Consider the following 22,757-nt stretch of genomic DNA (forward strand, 5'->3'; position numbering starts at 1 on the left):
CAAGGAACATGAAGTATGACTACTTCTTTAAGGGTATAAATTGTGATTTCTATGTCCTTGTTGATGTTCCAGAATCTGTTTAGTCTATTTATCTGTATTTTTTTCAAGGGACAGAGAAACAACTCAAAAAATAAGAAAAAAGTATATAGTTTATTCAGCTTATGTTGTAATCAGAATAGGTTATGAAGGAAAACATTTAATTCAGGTAATAGACTTCATAGAAACATTGTAAAGTCCTACTTTTTTTCTTTTTTCTTTTTTGATGGAATCTCGCTCTGTCACCCAGGCTGGAGTGCAGTGGCACAATCTCAGCTCACTGCAACCTCCGCCTCCTGGGTTCAAGAGTCTCCTGCCTCAGCCTCCTGAGAAGCTGGGACTACAGGCGCCTGCCACCACACCCGGCTAATTTTTTGTATTTTTAGTAGAGGCGGGTTTTCACCGTGTTAGCCAGGATGGTCTCGGTCTCCTGACCTCGTGATCCACCCGCCTCGGCCTCCCAAAGTGCTGGGATTACAGGCGTGAGCCACCATGCCCGGCCGTAAAGTACTACTGTTTTGAAGAATGTTTCTGTCTTGTTCAATCTTAAAACACGAAAAAATAAAATGAGGCCACGGAAGAACTTCAGAAGGTCATAATCAAATTGTCTTATATAGTGTATAAAAATATGGTCTGTAAGTTTTTTATAAACAAAATTGTGCCTTATAAATATTTTACACTCTGCCTTTTCCTATACCAGTGTCATGTATCTAGCCTTAATAAATGGACATTTTGGTATAATTTCATTGGTTTTATATTTCATGTTAATTTAGTTATGTTTAAGAGATCAAATCTCACCTCAAACAACTTTTAACAGAGTGTTTTAATTCTATTGTCAAATTGGTGTTCATTGTATTTGATATTGCTTAAAATATCTAGACAAATAGGGTGGGATATTTTTTTATAAGGGAACTCTCATTAAATGGTGTTTGCTGGGATGAGATTTAAATAGCAGGTAAAATATTAGTTTCTACTAATAAGAGAAAAGAACTGTCCAACTGACTTTAACTCAATGCTTCCCAAACTTTATTTATTTTATTTATTTTTTTTGAGACAGAGTCTTGCTCTGTTGCCCAGGCTGGAGTGCAGTGGCGTGATCTTGGCTCACTGCAACCTCCGCCTCCTGGGTTTAAACAATTCTCCTGCCTCAGCCTCCCAAGTAGCTGGGACTACAGGCGTGTGCCACTACGTCCAGCTAATTTTTAGTAGAGACGGGATTTCACCATGTTGGTTGGCCAGGATGGTCTCGATCTCTTGACCTCATGATCCGCCCGCCGCGGCCTCCCAAAGTGCTGGGATTACAGGCGTGAGCCACTGCGCCCGGCCAATGCTTCCCAAACTTTAATGTGTATATAAATCACTTCAGTGTCTTGTTGGAATGCAGATTTTCATTCAGTAGGTCTTGGGTGGGGCCCAAGATTCTGCACTTCTAATGGAAGAAGCTCTGAGGGACAAGGTCCTAGAAAACCCGCACCATTTATAATTGTGCCATGCCTAATTTTATTCTTCTGCTTCATGAGCCCCAACGTACTCTTCAATGTTTTAAAAATTAATAAAACTGCAGCTGAAAAGATAAATAAATAATTTGGTTCTATGTATTAGTTTATATTTGTGCAAAAAAGCAAAAATACAAGTTATTCCAGTAGTTACCAGATCTGGAAATATCAGACATGGATTTCATTGAAATCCTCCCAAAGACATAAATTACGTATTCATTTGAAAACTTACTGACTCATTTTGCCTTAACTTGACTTCTTTAGTGATGCACCAATTTTTTTCCTTTTGCATGTTGTCAATACTATATAATGATTAGTGGAGAAAATCTATAGATTTTTATTGGGTATTTAGGTGTTGCCCCTATTATTTTGTAAACATAATTAATTTTCTGATGAACAGTTGTTTTTATAAAAGTCTTTGAAAACATTTCTGATTATTTTTGATTGATAATTTCAAGTAATCATTCAATCAAACATTTTTGATTGATAGTTTCAGTTACATTTTGCAAAATTATTAGTAAAGCTACTACTAGGGTTGCCATTATAATAATCTGAACATGACCCATGTATAGAAAACTTGTAAGTGCTTTGGAAGCATCTAAGAAACATTATTTAGGTCCTGAAGGAGTTTACAACCCATTTCAAGCCACGAGACACAGAAATATAAAAGAACACTAATGGCATAAGACATTGTGATCTGTGGTTAAATGAGAATTACAGATACTAGGTTCACCAAAATGTCAGCCACACACAGCATGGGAGGTGGGTCTGGGGATGGAGAGGCTTCAGACTGGCAGAGGTTGAGGCAGGGGTGGCGAGAGACAATTGACAAGGAAGCTCCTCCTGATGAAGAGCTGAGCACTTCCAGCATGAGACTTACGTGTCTGCTAGGCAGGGAGTCTTCCCAGCTCCTGCCTAGTGGGATTTGATCATAACTGCAGCCCGGTACCTGTGGTGTGTTTCCTGCACCTCCTTTCTCCAAATGAGAGTTTTTATTGCACTGATAATGTTTCCACTCCACTGACGTATGCTGGGTGCAATTTTGCAGACCTGTAAGGAGCGAAGTACTGAACTGTAAAAGAGGACCAAGCATCACCTAGGCCTCCACCTCGTGAGCTGTATAACTGGGTAGAAATTTGGAATCGTTTTTCTTGGAGAGGGAGAAAGTATGTTCTATGTGTGAGAAGAAAGTGTGCATAAATATATAGACTATAACTATAATGTACCATCGGAAGACTGTCCTTCTTCGTTTGTTCCTCAGTAAGAGCACTCACAAATATTATCTAGGTACCTTGCTATTGAAACAACAGATGTATCATTCTAGCTTGAACTATATACATCTGTACTTTTATACAAGGAAGAAATTGATATCTATCACGTAAGAAATCTAGTGGCCCTGTAGCTTACAATCCAAAACAAGTGTATATAGGATATTTTCAAGCCCCATTTCAGCAATAAGCTGAAGTGTCATGAAAAGCATTTCAAAAGTCGTATGCCTTTCATTTCTGATCTTCACATTACCTCTTCGAGATACGTTATTTACTAGCCTCATTTTCCAAATGAGGAAATTGAGGCATAAAGTGGTTAAATGCCCTACTCAGGGTCACATAGGTAATCATTCAGGCAGGGTTCGAATCCATGTCTGGATTACCGTTCTTTTCATTTATCCCTGTAGCCTCTGATTTTAAGTTTATTCTGAGTTCATGTTAAGGCAATTTCATTTAAAAGATGTGCTTTAAAATCAAAATACTCAGTAGAATATGTGCCACTTGAATTTTCATTTTTTTAACATTTAAAAATAAGATCCATGTTTTGTTGCCATTAGATTTATGCCATTAGGATGGGGAAAGGGTGGGGAAGGGATGCAAGAAACAGAAAAGTTAATTATTTTTAGTGCCTGGCCATTTTCCCCACAATTAGTTTTATAAGCTGCTGCAGGGTACCTATGTCTGCTTAAAGAATTAAATCCCCAGGGACCATGTGTGGGTAGCTGCAGTTGTTGCTAGCTTTGTATCTTCAAACATAATTAATCAGTAAGGTTGAACTCTTTCCCCTGAACCAGGACTCGCTTACGGAAACACAGCTTCCTCCCCCTCTCAAGGCTGCTTGTCATGTGTTCCTCGGTCTCAGTTGAGCCCATGAGTGTGTCTTACTGGCCAGTCATCATGGCCACTGATCCACTTGGCTCCTGGTGTCTCATGAACTTTCTGAATACTCTGCCTGGGAATTCCCATGGGGGCCCAGGACGCTTGGAGTCTGTCACCAAACCCAGGGAAAAATGGTATGAGAATAGGAACGGCTGAACACCCTGGGGGCTGACAAGGCGTCCATCTTGACTGAGGCTTCAACAAGCCTCCTCTCTTTTGAGTGTGGTTTGTGTGTTTGAGTCTAGTGTCTGTATTTTGGACTCAAATTCTCAAACTTCCTGAAATACATCTGCCTCTTTGGGGCTACTTCCCTTTACCATTTCTTCCTCCATTCATTTCAATTAAAGGATGTGGGGTTAAAAATGAGAAGATTATTAAAAGATGTTTCCTCTAGAAAATGATTTGTCCCCAAATATTCCTTTTATTCTAGTTGGAAACAATATATTCCCTGGCTTCCTAAAAGGATTGGAAGCTGTCTTGGACTTAGAACTCTGAGCTTTTGAGGAAAAAAAGTTAAGTATAGAGCCAGGCACGGTGGCTCACGCCTGTAATCCCAGCACTTTGGGAGGCCGAGGCGGGCAGATCACGAGGTCAGGAGATGGAGACCATCCTGACTAACACGGTGAAACCCCGTCTCCACTAAAAAAATTCAAAAAATTAGTCGGGCGTGGTGGTGGGCACCTGTAGTCTCAGCTACTCGAGAGGCTGAGGCAGGAGAATGGCATGAACCCGGGAGGTGGAGCTTGCTGGGAGCCAAGATCCTGCCACTGCACTCCAGCCTGGGCAACAGAGCAAGACTCCATCTCAAAAAAAAAAAGTATGGTGTCCAACCTCACACCTATTAGGATAGCTACTCTCAAAAGCATAAAATAACAAGAGTTGGCAAGGCTATAGAAAAACTGGAAGATTGTGCACTGCTGGTGGGAATGTAAAATGGGGCAGCACTGAATGGAAAACAGTATACCAGTTCCTCTACTAAAACTAGAATGGCCCTATGATCCAACAATTTCACTTATGGCTATATATTGAAAAGAATTGAAAACAGGGTCTTGAAGAGATACTTGTTCACCCATGTTCATAACTGCATTATGCACAATAGTCAGAAGGTGGAAGTGCCATCAACAGATGAATAAACAAATGGGATATATACATACGGTATATGTACATATGTATGTATATGTATAGACAATGTATATATAATGGAATATTATTCAGCCTTAAAGTAGAAGGAAATTCTGACACTTGCTACAACCTGAATGAACCTTCAGGCCATCATGCTACGTAAAACAAGACAGTCACAAAAGACAAATATTGGATGGTTCCACTAATATAAGGTACCATGTAGTCAAATTCCCAAATATGGAGTATACAGTGGTGGTTTCCAGGGCCTGGGAGGAGAAGGGAATAGGGAGTTTTTATTTAATGTGTACAGAATTTTAGTTTTGCAAGATGAAAAAGTTCTGTAGATTGGTTTCACAACAATATGAGTGTAATTAATACCACTGAACTGTGTCCTTAAAAATGTTTAAAATGGCCTGGGCGCAGTAATCCCAGCACTTTGGGAAGCCGAGGATGGCAAAGCACCAGTTGGAGACCAGCCTGGCTAACATGGTGAAATCCCGTCTCTACTAAAAATACAAAAATTTAGCTGGGCGTGGTGGCGCGCGCCTGTGATCCTATATACTCTGGAGGCTGAGGCAGGAGAATCGCTTGAGCCCGGGAGGCGGAGGTTACAGTGAGCCGAGGCCCACTGCACTCCAGCCCGGGTGACAAGAGTGAGACTCCGTCTCAAAAAACAAAAAAAAAAAAGATCAGTTTTATGTTATGTGTGTTTTGCCTCAAATAAAGATTTTTTTAAGTGTGCCGTTATTTTCAGTATTACGTATTTCTTGCAAATGGCTGGGATCCTGTATTACTAGAGACCGAGCAGATGTGGTCTGGAGCACACCTGAAAACAGGTGGAGGTTTTATAAATCTGCCAACATGTGCGAGCAGAAACAAGTGCCCTGCCAATTCATAATCACCACATGTTGTCAGATGTTATGGGTGCTTCGGAGAGAGAGAAAAAAGTGCAAGTAAGTGCTCCATGAGGAGTGGAGGGCCGTCTATAATGAGTGCATGGAGGCCCCCAGAGCCGAAAGAATTAACCCTGCGCCGGGCCACAGGCGGAAGACTCCTCACTGTGCTGCGATGAGTGACCCTTCCTGTTGCCGCGATGTCCTTTTTCATCCCAAAGCATGGAATGATTTTTTTATATAACTTTCATTATAGTTTCAGGGGTACATGTGCAGGTTTGTTATATCCATACATTGCATGTTGCAGGTGCACAGATGATTTCATCACCTGGGTAATAAGCATAGTACCCGATGAGTGGTTTTCCCGCCTCACCCTCCTCCCACCCTCACCCTCAAGGAGGCCCTGATGTCCTGTTATTCCCTTCTTAGTGTCTGTGTGTACTCAGTGTTTAACTCCCACTTACAAGTGAGAACAGCAAAGCATGGAATGAATTTTTATACATTATAATCTGAGTAAAGTGCAGTTGAAGGATCTTGGAATCATCCAGGGCTGCTTCATATTTTGTTCCTATTGGATATTTGAGTCTCATTGTTTCTTCCTTATAAATGTGAATTGTCAGTTTAAAAACACTGGTGTTGGCCGGGCGGGTGGCTCACGCCTGTAATCCCAGCACTTTGGGGAGGCCGAGGCGGGCGGATCACGAGGTCAGGAGATCGAGACCATCCTGGCTAACACGGTGAAACCCCGTCTCTACTAAAAAATACAAAATATTAGCCAGGCGAGGGAGCGGGCGCCTGTAGTCCCAGCTACTCCGGAGGCTGAGGCAGGAGAATGGCGTAAACCCGGGAGGCGGAGCTTGCAGTGAGCTGAGATCAGGCCCCTGCACTCCAGCCCTGGCAACAGAGCCAGACTCCATCTCAAAAAACAAAATAAAACAAACAAACAAACAAACTAATGCTATTTCTGGAACATATACTTTTATTTATTGCTTCCTTCAGAAGGTAAAGTTCAAAATCCTTGTTAATAGCCAGTAGAGAACAAATAACTATCTGCTGTGTGTGACCTAAGATATACTTTAGGTAAATAGAAGTGTATTTTTGTTGCCTTTCTTACATTTATTCTGTGTTCTTAGTTAATAAACTGGGGCACTAAAATCATGGATATTGGGATTCAAGCAGCAGTGATTTTTCTCTGAAAATTCCAGAATTTGCTTGTGTATCTGCAGTTTCTTACCTTTCTCTTTTTTAAAAGCAGGAACTTTTCCATCTTTTAATCTCTGCTCCAACCATAACCGTGATCACCTACTTACTCTCAGTGTATTTAATTCAGTTAAAAAAACTTACCTTTAAAGCCTTCCATGCCCTAAGCACTGCTATAAACGCAAGATGACAAGACATACACCCTTTTCGGACGGCATTAGAATAAAAATGGGCAGCAAAACAAGCACGTAAACTAAAAAAATAGCAGAAATTCAAATTATGACTACAAATATTGTTGTGGAGGCATAGGGAAAATTGATTCTAGGAAAGAGAAATCGTAGTCATTTCCTGGAGATGGTTACTTTGGAGCTAGACCTAGATGATGCCAACGATGTTAACAACCAGCAACAACAAAGAGATAGGAAGAAACATGAATGAAGTGTGCTGGGAAATGGCTTCAGGGTATTGGCTAATATTAACTATAAGGAATATCGGGCCTGAAGGAAAGAATGAAGAAGAACCAATGCTTACAGCAAAACTTAATTATCATAAATTAGCGTGAAGGTTCAGATGATAGGCCATGGACTTAATGTAATTATGCATCCTGAACAGCTGGTATCCTGTGTGACCCCTGCAGTATTTTGGAATGATTGAGGTATCTGGAAGGAATACAGTGATATGCACATATTATGGGATTGCACTTGGAGTTGGGGGCTGGAGTTATCCTAAGAGGTATCAGAGAGTTTATGAAGCTCTGCCTGTCCTATTTCTGGGATCTTCATTGCCAAGGAGTGGGTGAAGCTCACCTGGTACATATACCTCCAGTTCTTGATTTGGGGACTCCAGAAAAGTCATAGCTACTGAAAAGCGTCCTGGTAAAATGAGGAATAGCAACACCAAAGGGACTGAGATTTTATGGTAAACCCCAAATAGTCCAGCATAACCAAGATTTTTGTCTGGGAGAAAGAAAAGGAGACCAGGTTGCTGAAGACCTCAGGGATGCTTTTCTGGGACTCAGGGCTTTTCTGCAGGAAGTGGGGGAATAGGGAGTAGTATGAGGAGGGTGGCGTAGAGAACATGAACTTTCCCAAGGAAACTCTGGCAGCTGTCATAATGTGGAGGGAAGAGAAATTAGAGGTAGGGAGACTGTCCTTGGCGTATTAATTGTCCAGGAAGAGAAGTGAAGATGTCTTCTATGGACAGAAATGCTGGCCATGAAGCAGCAGCCCAGACAGACCAGGTTCCAAAGTGGGAGTGTGGGCCCCAAGGGTCTGATGCGTCTCTACTGGGAACTGGTCCTCACCTGGGGGCCTATCTTCAGCTATCTTTTGGGAAATAGAATCTGTGGGTTCTTAAGCATTTAATATAAGATCTTCTAAAACACTGTCCTTTCTTTTTCATATACTTGCGTCCTCACCCCACCCATCAACATTATTAGATTTTATTAGGAAGGGAAAGCTCAGAGACATTGAGTCGCTTACCAAATACATTCGTACACGTTATCAATAGAACCAGGCCTAGGATCAAAGATACACAAAAGATATTCCAAATACATGGAAGAGAAAAACTTCATCTTTATCTTTTTATTTCCAAATAAGTAGTCCATTGGGATGTGCTGCTCTGTAATTGTGTCGTTGTATACTTCTCAAGCCAAGAGATATTTCTATGGAGAGATTTAAGACAGTCAGGAGGAGTGCCCATCCCCACCACCCACTGAAAGAGAGGGTTTCTGTGACACCTTGCTCTGCCCAAGCTAGCACCGGCCTTAGTGTAGGCAGAGTAGCTCCTGGAGAGCAGGTGCAATGGTATCAGTTTCTTTGTACTGTGAATATCAAGATGCAATCCTGGGAAGCAAAGGTTGAGTAAATTAAATAATTGTTGGATGCTGTGTAGTATCCTAGAATTGCACGCCAGAAAGGATGTGAACTTCAAGTACAAATTTCTCATCTCGCATATGAATCCTTTCAACAGTATCTAGTTTCTTTAGAAAATTTAAAAAAAAGAGAGAGAGAGAGAGAGAGAGATGCCAGGCATAGTGGCTCACACCTGTAATCCCAGCACTTTGGGAGGCCGAGGCAGGCGGATCACAAAGTCAAGAGATCATGACCATCCTGGTCAACTGAACAGCTGGTATCCTGTGTGACCCCTGCAATATTTTGGAATGATTGAGGTATCTGCAAGGAATAGAGTGACATGCACATATTATGGGATTGTACTTGGAGTTGGGGGCTGGAGTTATCCTAAGAGGTATCAGAGAGTTTATGAAGCTCTGCCTGTCCTCTTTCTTGGATCTTCATTGCCAAGGAGTGGCTAAAGCTCACCTGGTACATATACCCTCAATTAAATCCTGTCTGTACTACAAATACAAAAATTAGCTGGGCATGGTGGCGTGCGCCTGTAGTTCGAGCTACTCAGGAGGCTGAGGCAGGAGAATCACTTGAACCCGGGAGGTGGAGGTTGCAGTGAACTGAGATCGTGCCACTGCACTCCAGCCTGGCAACAGAGCAAGACTCTGTCTGAAAAAAACAAAAACAAAAAACCAAACAAAACAAAAAAGGAGACAGAGAAAGAAATCTTAGATTTTATAGTATTCGCATAGCTTGATTAAAAAACCGTTCTTATAGGAGACAACAATCTGCCACTGGTTAGCTTCTGCTCATTTTTTTTAGGTCTGTACGTTGCTAGTACAAAATCTAAGTCTGATTCTTCAATGTTAGTGTAGGAATGTGCAAAATCAGTTTGGAATCAGTTATGATATCAGTGGTAAGGTATGTAATGTCTATGTGATATGAAGCATTTAGTTCACTTTACCAACAGCTACAGAAAATTACAATTAAAATTCTGTATGGGACAAAACAAGTATTTTTAAACTGAGAGTTGATGAGGTTAGTTCTAGCATATGTGCCAGGCGTGGAACAAGGAGGACTCAGTAGCTGGAAGAGCTGTCACTTAGATTAACCCAGCTTGTCTAGCTTGTCTGATTTTACATCAAAGAGCTTTTTCTGTGTACTTTATACAAGAAATTTACATTTTAATCTAGGGCTGCAAAAAAGATTTTCAGAAAGTTCTACCATTCTAAGTGGGACATAACTTTTTTCACTCGGGAAATTGTTATTTCAAACGCTAACTCCAAAAAAAAATCTGGAATTTAAGAAAAAAATATTTTATAATAAGAACAAGTTATGGTATAACTTATTTATTTCTGATAAAACTGAAGAAAGTTAGTTTAATTTCTATTTAGCCTACTTTAAAATCTGTGTTCATCAATACACTAATATTGCACTCGCATTGTGATAGAAAACAGCATTCACCCTGAGAGATTTTACAAGTGAAGGGCATGCAGCCTTTGAAGATCCTATAACTGAAGAATGTAAGATTAAAAATTAAAGGAAATTCACATATAAAAGTTGCAAACAGTCTGGGTGCAATTGTTCACACCTATAATCCCCGCAGTTTTGGAGGCTAAGGTGGGAGGATGGCTTGAGCTCAGGAGTTCGAGACCAGCCTAGACAATATAATGAGACTTTGTCTCTACAAGTAATTTAAAAAAATATTTGGGTATGGTGGCATGCCCTTATGTTCCTAGCGACTTGGGAGGCCCAGGCAGTCAAGGCTGCAGTGGGCTGTGATCAGCCTGTGTGACAGAGCGAGACCCCATTTCAAACACAAAAAATAAATAAAAGATGCAAACAGTAGAAAGGTGTGAAACTCACTTAACCTGTAAAGTTTTATGCATTTAGTAGAGTATTTTCTTAGAAAAATTGCCCATCAAAATGAGTTTCTAAATGAGTCATATTTTACACAGTTTTCCATTATATAATCAGACACATGCTGATTAATAGAAATCAGCATAAAAATAAACCATTTCAAAATGTAACAGACTCAAAGTCATATTTCAAAGAAAATGATTAATTACTATGCTTTGAAAAAATCATATTGCTCATAAATGATATTTGACAGAAATATATCTTACAGAAATTTTACTATATAATATTTGACTTTCATGGCTAAACTGTAGAACTATCTCCAGTTTCAATATTTGCCCAATAATGTCAACACTAGCTGAGTAGCTAATGCTGAACCCAGCCAAAAACAAAATATTTGCTCATTTAGCCAGACTAGTAACATGTTACCACATACTTGGCATTTCTATAATGCAGGGTTTTAATAGGGCTGATTTATAATTGAAACAAATTTCTATTAGATGTGCAAGAATTTAGTATTAGCTGGATTTTCAAACTGATGTAAAGATCATCTGGTCAATGTTGATGTCAATTTTATACATACACATATGATTTCAGAATGTATGTATTATATGCATATTATACATGTCTACATATGTTCTTTAAAGATGTAGTTACATATACAGAAGGATAATTGAAATATCTACAGTAGAATGGATCAACCTAGGAATAGCTCACGAATGTATCAAACACAAGGTACTTTTATTCAGTGTTGGAGACATATAGCTTATTGCATCTTTTAAGCATTTTTCTTTGTTTTTTAACAGGTTGTTTGGTATCAAGTCAGTAATTCAAACGGACTGTTCCAGTACTTGGAAGATCATAGTAAACCCGGACCTGTCATGGTACCACCACGCCAACCCTATCCTCCTGCTGGTGATGTACTACACTCTGGCCACTCTGATCCGCATCTGGCTGCAAGAGCCCCTTGTAAGGACAAAAACGTTTTCATGATCTTGTCTGCAAAGTAACCTAGCATCTCCAGGTGAAATGATTCACTCCTGTTCTCTACTGACTAATCAATACTCTATTCCAACACAACTCTCGTGTTCTGGGTATGAGTTTTAATTCTGCAAAGAGTATTAAGTGAATGTAAATATTACCAGACCAAATACTAGCTTCCCTTTACTAATACCACAACGCACAATGTGCTGGTAAGAATGGCAGGTGGTGAGAGGAATGGAAGACTCATTTTTGCTGATCACTTTAGTGTAATATGCCGTGTTGTTGTCATACATTATCTCATTTAATAAACCATATAACTCCGATCAATAGACTAGGTATTATACCCATTTACAGATGAGGAAAATGAGGTTAGAGATGTCAGTTTTTCTAAAATCACACATTTACTGGGTGGTACAAATCAGATTCTAATCCACATTTGACAACAAAGCTCGGTCCTTAGAGGCACACACCCCTGTTATCAAGGGAGCTGGTGTTTCCTGTATCTCCTCCAGCCCTCTTAGCCTGTGAAGATGTGGGAGTGACAGTCCAGCTCTTGGTAGTGCCTGTTGCCTCCTGAGTATCCCCTTGTGAGGGATGGGGATTTGGATATTCCTTCCAGCGCAACTGCGGGTGTTTATTCCCTATGAAAATATGAACAAGGACACAGCATTTCTGAGGGGAGGACTGAAGCCTGGGTGGCTTCTCTTCTCTCTTTTCTCCTTCAGTGACAGAAAACATTAGCCTGATTTTCTTTACCCTAAATGACTGTCAGGAGCCCATTTGCAAGGTAGCTTATTGACACATGAAGGAGACAAGCTGTGTAGACAGGGTCGCCGCACCTTTTCACGCCCCACCTGCGGGGAACCCCACAGCTGGGGACAGTTCTCATGAGCATGGCCCAGCCTGAGTCTCTGCATTCCAGTCCCGCCTCCTCCGAATCGCTCCTAGCCTGGGGCCCTGCAGAGCTCCCCACTTTCTCTGTTCTGTCTTTATACCCGCAGACTATTTCCACACGTTCATCAGTCAAGCCAGTCAATGAGTGTTTATGGAAGGCCACCTGGGTCTGACACTGACCTAGGGGCCGGCACAGAGCAATGACCTCAGTAGGCAGGGCCCCACTTAGAGAACTGTGCATTCTAAAAGAGAAAAATCGGTCCAAGAGAAGCACACAGGATGTGAATCAGATAGGGACTAAAACTGCGGGAGGCACATACCTCCGGTCGTCCCTGACAGAAGCGCCACCTGCAGAAATGAGGATGGTGCTGTCTTCCTCCTCTGTGGTAGCTCCTCCCCATCTCAGGGGCTAACAGCCATCTGTGGGATTAGGGTCTCAGAGGCCATCCTTGTTAGCAGGGTTCTCGTGCATCATCTTTCTTTTAGGCCACTGATGACAGTTGTATAGTAACAAAATGATTTATGGGTGGTAAGGAATCCCAGTCATGTTGTGTTATATTCTTCAATTCTCTTCTAAAATTTGACTGTGCCAGTAGAATCATTAAAATCGTGTCCAATTCCTCCACAAGCATGCATATGTATATGTGTATATTCACAAATAAAAACATGTACATAAAAAATTAAAGAGATATATATATTGTTTTGAGATGGAGTTTCACTCTTGTTGCCCAGGCTGGAGTGCAATGGCGTGATCTCGGCTCACTGCAACCTCTGCCTCCTGGGTTCAAGCAATTCTCCTGCCTCAGCCTCCTGAGTAGCTGGGATTACAGGTGCCCAACACCACACCTGGCTAATTTTTTTGTATTTTTAGTAGAGACGGGGTTTCACCGTGTTGGCCAGGCTGGTCTCAAACTCCTGAGCTCAGGTAAATAACTCGCCTTGGCTTCCCAAAGTACTGGGATTACAGGCGTGAGCCACCGCAATGGGAACTGTTTCTGAACAATGTCTTACACGTTACGGAGATTACTTTAAGGCTTTCGAGTTATTACGATTTCCCAGCCCATTTGCTTTCTCTGGCATATCCCGTGTCATCTCTCAGATGATGCAGTAGCTTGATGAGGGCTCCGTTATAACTTTGGGCCAGTGCAATATTCTGTTTCCACTGCCCTGTGCTGTCTGGCAAGCAAAAGTAGGCAGAGAGAGAGCCGGGAAGACCATTTAGGCTACAGGCCACACAGCAATAGCAATGTTACAAATCACAAGGTCTGCAGGGGTTTGTGGAGAAAGGGGCTTAAAACTGTCATCAACATTTCATGTGGGCTGTATTTTAAATGGGCTGGGACCGAAGTCCCGTTGCACTGAGGCAATGAGGAAAAGAAGCTGATTATATCGTAGTTCCAGATGACCTAGTACGTTTAATGAAAAATGCCAGCCACCAAATGTGAGTGCTGAAGTAGACATCTGTGAAACATGTTTGAAAAAGAGAGAGAGAAAAGCGTGTCGAGACTTCAGTGTATTATATGGCCCGCACCTGGCAAACGTAACGCCCCACCCAGGGAGTTAGGGTGCCCCAGTTAGGAGTTCTACTCTGGTGCGCTGGGACCCAGGAATCGGGCAGTGAGACTAAGTCCACTGCACTCCAGTATCAGTGACGCATGACTGCCCTTTTTACTAGGACACTTTTGTTGGGAAAACATGCTAAGGCACCAAAGCGCTTCTGTTCCTTGTATTCCTCTCTATCACCTCTCCTAGACCAGTTGTTTAATTTAGGCAAATGTCTTGTGCTTAGAAATGCTCTGGCTTAGTGCCGTGTGCGCTCTAGATGATTCTGCCTCCAATACATCCAGTCTGAATTGAAGACTGCCAGCAGCTGGCTTACACGGTTCACTGCTCACCTTTGTGAAGGTTCTTACGCTAAGAATCATGTGCGTAGCTGCTTTTGAGTGCAGTTGAGAATGCACTTGGAAAAGCTGCGGATATTTAACCATGGAGCATATTCTGTAATGCAGGGGGCTTAGTAGGAACAGGGGACATTTAATATTGATGTGCTTATCAATTGCAGGGGAGCATTTTTGTCCTTTTTTAAAGTGTCTTGATAAAATCCTGTATATTGTAAACATTCACTTTGAAAAATCATCATATAGAGCCAAAATGAAAAGCCCTCTCTTGGCCACCCAGGCTGCCTAGGGAGCTGCCTCAGGAAGCCAGACTGATCCTGTTTCTGTGTTTCAGGTGCAGGAGGAGAGGACAAAAGAAGAGGACAAAGCCCTGGCTTGTAGCCCCATCCAAATAACGGCGGAGAGGAGGCGGAGCCTGTGGTACGCAACCCATTACCCCACCGATGAGAGAAAAGTAAGCCACGATGAAAGGGATTTCCGTTCCCTAATTTTTCTATTTTTGTATTTTACTGTTGAAAATGAGCCTTATAATATCATACATATCATATGATACTCGGGTTGCGTGTGGTTTATAGAAACAGTGATTTAGGAGGGTTAGTACCAGAGGGGGAAAACTGTTTCCAAAGAAAATACCCAGGTCCTGTCAAGAACGTCATTTTATATTTCCGTGCTTTCTACTGAAATCTCCGAATCTTAAAAAGAATGTTCCTATTTAAAAGAAAAATTGTGTAATTAAAACAAACAAACGTAGCAAAGCAGTCTGTTAGCACTGGAGGGTGAGAATTTCGGTGCTGAACTAGATCGCAAAAAATAATTTTTCTCTGTCGGGTATTTGGTTGATTTGGGTATTTAGCAAACAATTGCTTGAAAATAAATGAAGTGAGCTCATCACTTTGAGGCAAACAACTGACAGTAATTGTTACCAGTGATAACATTTAAGCATGTGAGTAAAGATTAGAATTTTGGAAGTCTGGAAAACTCGTATCTACTGAGGGCTTAAACACTTCCCAATATTTGAGGACTTTTCTGATGAGATCGGGGTGATAGTGACAAACGTGCTTTTTACGCATGGCATACTGAAACGTGTCAGTATTTGGTAGAGTCAATACCTGTAACTCACTGAAACAGCAGTTTCCGAGTCACCGCCCCCCAACATGACAGTGTGTGGGTAATTGATCCAGTTGGGGTGCATGGTATGCCAATGAGTTTTAATGGAGCAGAGTATGATGATATCAAAGCAGTGGTGGGTAAAACCACAGGCGCCTGAGCAAGAACCAAGGCCAGGGCACCAAAGTGCACAGCGGTGATTGTAGATAGAGTCCTTCGCTGCCACGCTCTGGCGGAAAACAAAAGAAAAGGGCTGGTGTCACTTAAGAAGCTGGCCACAGTGGTACTCAGTCACCACTTAGAAAAGACCCAAACAGGAATGTGGTTGAGGATCTTTCACTTCTTTGAGGTAACTGAGTGTATTGACAAGGAACAGTGGGTCACAACTGGATAATTCAGATAACTCGTATAGTACACGTAACGTAGAATATGTAATTCATATGACCTTTTGATCATTGATTGGCTATTTTGAACTGAACTCAGCTAAGTGCTATATTGACTTGTAAAAATGGCCTGTTTGCAATGTTGTAAACACAAATGCTCTTAGAATTTTTGGATGGAGTCAGCGTTTTGCTTTCCAGCATGTTCTCCAGTTGAGGAGTGGGTTCTCCGTTTTTGTGGCAGTGAGTTTCTCTAAGACCCACACTCCTGCTCTCAGTGCGGCTACCCTGTGTTGAGCGAGAGGACAGTAGTGAGTGAGCTACCTTAGGGGGGACAGCGCTGTGGGGCAGAGGTGGCCGCCTATGGCATCTGGGGATTTCCCGGTCGTTTCCTCTATTGCACCTCACCAGGTTTCAGGTTATCTTACACATTTCTCTAAATGATGAAGAAAGCCCAGCTGTATTTAAAGTGAGGCCTGTGTACCTGTCGGGGTCCCGAGACCTTTGCAAGGATTCTTAGGCTCAAAACTATTTCTGTGCTAATACTTAAGACCTTTGCTTTGATGATATCAAAGCAATGGTGGGTAAAACTACAGGCGCCTGAGCATGAACCAAGGCCAGGGCACCAAAGCGCAGAGCGGTGATTGTAGATAGAGTCCTTCGCTGCCACGCTCTGGACGAAAACAAAAGAAAAAGGCTGGTCTCCCTTAAGAAAATCTTGAGGAACCAGGAAGAGCTATTAACTTTCTTAAATCTCCACCTCGGCGTGCTTGTCTTTTTAATATTCTGTGTGACAAAATGAGAAGTCTGCCTAATGTGCCTCATACGAAGTGTGACAGTTGTCCCGAGGAGAAGTGCAAATCCCCTGCAAGCATTGTGAGCTAAACTCACTGTTTCCACAGCAACCTTTTACCTGAAAGAACAGCTCCTGGACTAACAGGGCTATTCTCTTTCATTTGGGTATTTGGCAGACAATTGCTTGAAAATAAGTGAAGTGAGCTCATCAGTTTGAGGCAAACAACTGACGGTAATTGTTACCGTGATAACATTTAAGCATTTGGGTAAAAATTAGAATTTTGGAAAACTCGTATCTACTGAGGGCTTAAAAACTTTCCAGTATCTGAGGATCTTTCTGATGAGATCGGGGTGATAGTGACAAATGTGCTTTTTACGCATGGCATACTGAAACGTGTCAGTATTTGGTAGAGTCAATACCTATAACTCACTGAAACAGCAGTTTCCGAATCACCGCCACCCTACATGACAGCACGTGGGTAAATGATCCAGTCGGGGTGCATGGTATGCCAATGGGTGTTAATGTAGCAGAGTGTGAAAAGTTCACGGATATGGTTTCAGATTCTGCACTACGACGGACATTCAAGACACTACACTGGTTGAGTCTGATCTAGTAGCGGAGACTGTCCACAGTTATTTAGATAGACTATTTACTTTTTTTTTTTTTTTGGCAACAGAGTCTCGCTCTGTCGCTCAGGCTGGAGTGCAATGGCGTGATCTGGGTTAACTGCAACCTCTGCCTCCTGGGTTCAAGCAATTCTCCTGAATCAGCCTCCCAAGTAGCCGGGACTACGGGCACACACCACCACGCCTGGCTAATTTTTTTGAATTTTTAGTAGACGTGGTTTTGCCATATTGCCCTGGCTGGTCTCGAACTCCTGAGCTCAGACAATCCACCTGCCTTGGCCTCCCAAAGTACTAGGATTACAGGCATAAGCCACTGCGCCCGGCCCTAAAATACTTTTTTTTTTTTTTTTTTGGCCCAACTGCATACCTATGTGAAGCCAGATTTTATCTACTTCAACTGGAACACCACATCACAACAGATTGAATGCAGAAACAGATGTGAAAATCTGGTTGTCTTTTATTAAGCTAGACATTAAATAGATATGCAAAATTATAAAACAATGACACTTTCTTCACTATTTGTTTTAAAAATATATAGCTATTTAAATAATTCATTTATATTAACACATCATGGGTTTTTTAATTTTTTAAGGAATAAATACATAAGTAAATAAATATTTTAAGAATATCTGTTGGCCGGGCGCGGTGGCTCAAGCCTGTAATCCCAGCACTTTGGGAGGCCGAGGCGGGCGGATCACGAGGTCAGGAGATCGAGACCATCCTGGCTAACACGGTGAAACCCCGTCTCTACTAAAAATACAAAAAACTAGCCGGGCGAGGTGGCAGGCGCCTGTAGTCCCAGCTACTCGGGAGGCTGAGGCAGGAGAATGGCGTGAACCCGGGAGGCGGAGCTTGCAGTGAGCTGAGATCCGGCCACTGCACTCCAGCCTGGGTGACAGGGCAAGACTCCGTCTCAAAAAAAAAAAAAAAAAAAAAAAAAAAAGAATATCTGTTCTAATTTCTAGTATGGTAGATATTAATTGATAGAACCCACACAAATTAAGTCTCTTTGGGACCTTCAGTGATTTTTAAGAACACAAATGAGTCCTGACCTAAAATTGTGGTAGAACCACTTGCTGTACTAATTATTATTTGGGGGAAGCCCAAATCACCTGGTGGTAATGTATTAATAGTTAAAAAGTAGAGTCATATAATAATCATTTTGTTGTATACAGTATGCAAATCTTAAAATAATCTCAAACCACATTACAAATCAATTTTTCTTTATTATGAAAATTCTATTTATTGAAACGTAAATACATTCAGAATTCTGCAGATGTCTCAAAGGGGTATAAAACTAAGCAGCTTATTCTTGTAGAACATAACCCTTGAAAAACATGGTAACATTTATAGACACGCGGTTGCTTATCTGCTGTATAACTAAACATTAACATCAGGAGATGTGACATAGTTGTCATGAACAGCAGCATCCAGCTCATTTATTTGTCCCTTTATATTTTGCATGGCAATTTTAATATAGTAGCATTCAGCAAGTTCAAAAGAATGGGTTTGTGCATAGTAAAACTTTATAGATACATAAACAGTAAAATGCTTTCGGCTTCCTTGCTAACATGCTTTCCCGCATTGCTTTTTGCAGCTTTTATCCATGACCCAGGATGACTACAAACCTTCTGATGTTAGTATACCCTTAGCGTTCTCATGTATGCATGTGTAAGTGATGTAAAGGCAACAGAAATGGAAGCAGCTCCTTTGAGTCTATTTTAATGATCTATTAAAATTTCCATAAGCTTTTCCATTTTTTGGCATGAATTATATCTGGTAGACTGCTGTTAAAATGAGATTGAGTATAATCATACAAAATATATTTAAATTTTAAGAAGCTTTGTGGGCTTTTTAAAAAGGATTTTGTTCTGTAGCTATGCCTGTTACATAAGTACGAAGTTTTGCATGCCCATGGGTGCACATACACATATGTATAGGTGGGTGTTATGTTTATCTCAAAAATTGTAAAGCCAAAGAGACAGAAGGAGGAAACAGGCAATTGTACTTAGTGGTGTAGTAAGGACATGGCAACCTGAAGTCAGGCAGAGATCCCCAGAGGGTGATGCCTCAGCTGAGATCCAAGGGGTGTCTGCATTAGTCCCGTGCAGAACCACATAGGGCATAGGGCAGGACAGGGCTGGACCACAGCCCAGGAAAGGCCTAGAGTCCCATATAGCTAGAAGGATGGCTGAGAGGTGGACAGTAGCAAAGGCTGAGGCTGGAAAGATCAGACCAAATCTTGAAGGCCTCCTTCAGCCATTTACAAGAGTTTGCTCTTCATTCTGAGGACGGCAGGTGCGTAGCATGGTTTTTGGCAAAGTGCAACAAGGTCAGATGCACATTATCCTGCGATCACGCTGTGGAGACTAGAGTTGAAGAGGGAATGTACAAGATTCCCCTTACTGAAATATTTGGACAGTTGGCTAAGTTATTCACCTTGTAGTCAACTCCTCACTGTTTGGTTACGGTGGAGGAAGGGAAGTGGGGATTTGTCTACATTGAAAACCCACAGCTGCTGTGACAGGGTCCCTTTCTCTGTACTCCCGGCAGGGCCTGCTGGTGACTGTGAACGGCAACCCCGTGGATTACCACACCATCCACCCCAGCCTGCCCATGGAGAACGGCCCCGGCAAAGCCGACCTCTACTCCACCCCCCAGTACCGGTGGGAGCCCTCTGATGAATCCTCAGGTAGGATCCAGCCTCCGGGCACGTACTGTACTCAGGGTCACACTTCTCCCTCATTTAGAAGCTTGGCCTCGCTCTGTCTTTTTGTTGTTGTTGCTTGTTTGATGTTTCTTAAAACAGTATCCATGTCAGTATCATTAAGCTCACTTCTTTAAGTTCTGCCTGCATTCTGCCCCAGCATATTGCTAGTTGTGTTCTATCCTTATATACAGAGTAAGTGACATAATTGTGGCAAACTTTGAAAATAAAAGGTGAAAACAATATTTTGAACATGTCAACTTAGGTATAGCATCTATATGTATGTTGGTCTTTCTTTTAGTTGATGTTGTAATTATAGTCAGTGGTTTTCCTGGTTAGTGTATGAATTTTTGTTTGTTTGTTTCTTTGGGGTTTTTTTATTTATTTTATTTTATTTTATTTTTGAGACAGAGTCTCACTCTGTCTCCCAGGCTGGAGTGCAATGGTACGATCTCAGCTCACTACAACCTTCACCTCCCAGGTTCAAGAAATTCTCCTGCCTCAGCCTCCTGAGTAGCTGGGACTACAGGTGGACACCACCATGCCTGGCTAATTTTTTGTATTTTAGTAGAGACAGGATTTCACTATGTTGCCCAGGCTGGTCTCAAACTCCTGAGCTCAGGCAATCCGCCTGCCTTGGCCTCCCAAACTCCTGGGATTACAGGTGGGGGCCACCGCACCTGGCCAAGTGTTTTTTAGGAGTTCTTTTCTTTGTCCATTTAAAAAAAAAACGAGGTTGTCGAAACTTTTGCAAGGCTTTTTTCCTCCCTTTTCTTTCAATTGTTTATGTTGAAGGAGAGCACTATTACTAAAGATGACAAATTGGTGGCCTGGGGCTGAGTTTTACTCTCAGATTTGATTTTTGGTCTGCACAGCATTTAAAAACAATTTTAAATAGCCATCATTTAAAAAGCTGCACCTCTGACCTAGAAATGGACATTTCTGGAATCCCTTGAAGAATGTGAAGGTCTGGCAACACTAGTCCCTTGCCTCTAGAAAACAGCAGTTAACTAGACCTCTATTGTCATTGCCCCTGCCAGGGACCAATTGCCCATCATCAGTCCATAAAGACAGAATTACAAAGTGACTGTAAAACTATTGGATTTGCATCTGTATTTGTATGTAATTACAGCCAGAGTTCTTAGACCTTGTCCTGCCTTTAGTGAGTGGCCAGCAGCTCTCCAATTTGCGTCTGTGGTACATCACGCTTACTCCAAGGGCCTTTTTGCATAACTCTTTATCAAGTTTATTCTGATGTCTGTTCTTCATAAATCTGTATCAGTACTTCCTGGAGTTGCCCCACAGGGCTTCTTAATACTTAACTGTACAACTGGTTAGTCATATTATCCGACATTCCTCAGTAAGGTTAAATCAAGGTCAGCCACCACCCCCACCCCACCCTCACACCCATCCCATGATGACACCTGAGTGCTGCATAGCATCAACTCTACTCCCGGTTTCTGCTTCCTGCGTGCATGTGTTTTAGTTTGCAGCTCAGGCTTAAACTGGAAAGTTCAAGGAAACATGGTGCTTTCCAGTGTGCTCTTCGGAGCCTGGGCACCAGAAGCAAACACATAGGGCCCAAGAATCAGCATCTGTGGCTGCTGCCATTTGAGCTGTTGGGGTCACAGCCTAGACACCCTTCTATTTGCCCATTACTTTCATGAGGACAAATAGGATTTTGACTGCTGACAAGGACAACCCAGTCATACTGAAATCATAAACGGGGCTTTCAAAAGTGAAACAAAAGCTGGAAACGTTTTCAAAATTGAATCTATACACACAAAAAGTGTCACAACCAGAAAAGTAGCATGGCGGTAACTCTAAAATCCATCAGATTTGGTGTTTTCACCCCTGTCTATGCCCCCAGGGGCTTTTTCGTATAAACTGCAGGCTCATCCAGTCCTACTGCAGGAGGAATGAAAGCCAGTGGGCTTCTGCCAAGGACACACCATCGTCTCATTGAGGAGCCCATGTGGAGTAGTGTGCACAGTCACTGATTTTTCAGTCATTTATACCTCCTCTTTATGCTGCTAAGACACTTTCTCATGTAACCCACCTATACGTAGGCCATTTGATTTGAACAAGAAAGACAGAAAGGACATTCTACTTAGTGGCTTAGAATAGCACTGAGTATGGCACACTTTCTCTGGACCAGGAACCTGGGCATCACTAGGCTCATTCCTCTGGCTCAAGGTTGCTCATGAGGTTGCAATGCAGTCAAGCTGCTGGCTGGAGCTGCTGTCTCATCTGAAGGCTTGTCTGGGGGAGAATCTGTTCCCAGGCTCACTGTGTAGCTGTTGGCTGGCCTCAGGCTCTTGCTGACATCTGGCTAGCAGAGCCATCAGTTCTCATACCTGGGGCTCCCCATAGGGCAGTTCACAGCATGGTAGCTGGCTTGTCTGAGGACAAGCAGGTGAGAGAATAAGAGAGCACACAAAGTGAAAACCAAAGTCTTTTTAAACAGAATCTTGAAAGTGACCCTTGATCCCCTCTAAAGTGCCCTATTTGTGTTAGAAGCCTGTCACAGGTCCCACCCACACTCGAGGGGAGGGGTAACTCAACAGCATGAACACCAGGAGGTGGGGGCTCTGATGACTGGCTTAGAGGCTTCCTTCCATACCTTCTTACATGGAAGTTTTCCTTTCTCAATTACTATATGCTGGATCCCATTACACTGACCAGGCAGAACTTATTGATTCTGTTTGAATTCTAAGGGCTTTATGAATGGGAAACAATTTCTGAAGTCTTAAACACAAGGCTATAC

At 42.1% G+C, this 22,757-nt stretch overlaps 1 protein-coding gene across 4 annotated transcripts in view; it reads left to right on the top strand.

Annotated features, from left to right (window-relative positions):
• Nucleotides 1-22,757, top strand: part of PIEZO2 (piezo type mechanosensitive ion channel component 2) — a 471,722-nt gene that overhangs the window by 317,562 nt on the left and 131,403 nt on the right. For all 4 annotated transcript variants that reach the window (XM_028838161.2, XM_077975335.1, XM_028838162.2 and 1 more), the window contains exons 8-11: nt 11,405-11,567; nt 14,709-14,828; nt 18,881-18,919; nt 19,837-19,975. In XM_028838161.2, the coding sequence (XP_028693994.2) occupies nt 11,405-11,567; nt 14,709-14,828; nt 18,881-18,919; nt 19,837-19,975 (461 nt within the window). The remainder of the gene's footprint in view (nt 1-11,404; nt 11,568-14,708; nt 14,829-18,880; nt 18,920-19,836; nt 19,976-22,757) is intronic.

The sequence above is a fragment of the Macaca mulatta genome, chromosome 18 (assembly GCF_049350105.2).
Source record: "Macaca mulatta isolate MMU2019108-1 chromosome 18, T2T-MMU8v2.0, whole genome shotgun sequence".
Taxonomy (NCBI): domain Eukaryota; kingdom Metazoa; phylum Chordata; class Mammalia; order Primates; family Cercopithecidae; genus Macaca; species Macaca mulatta.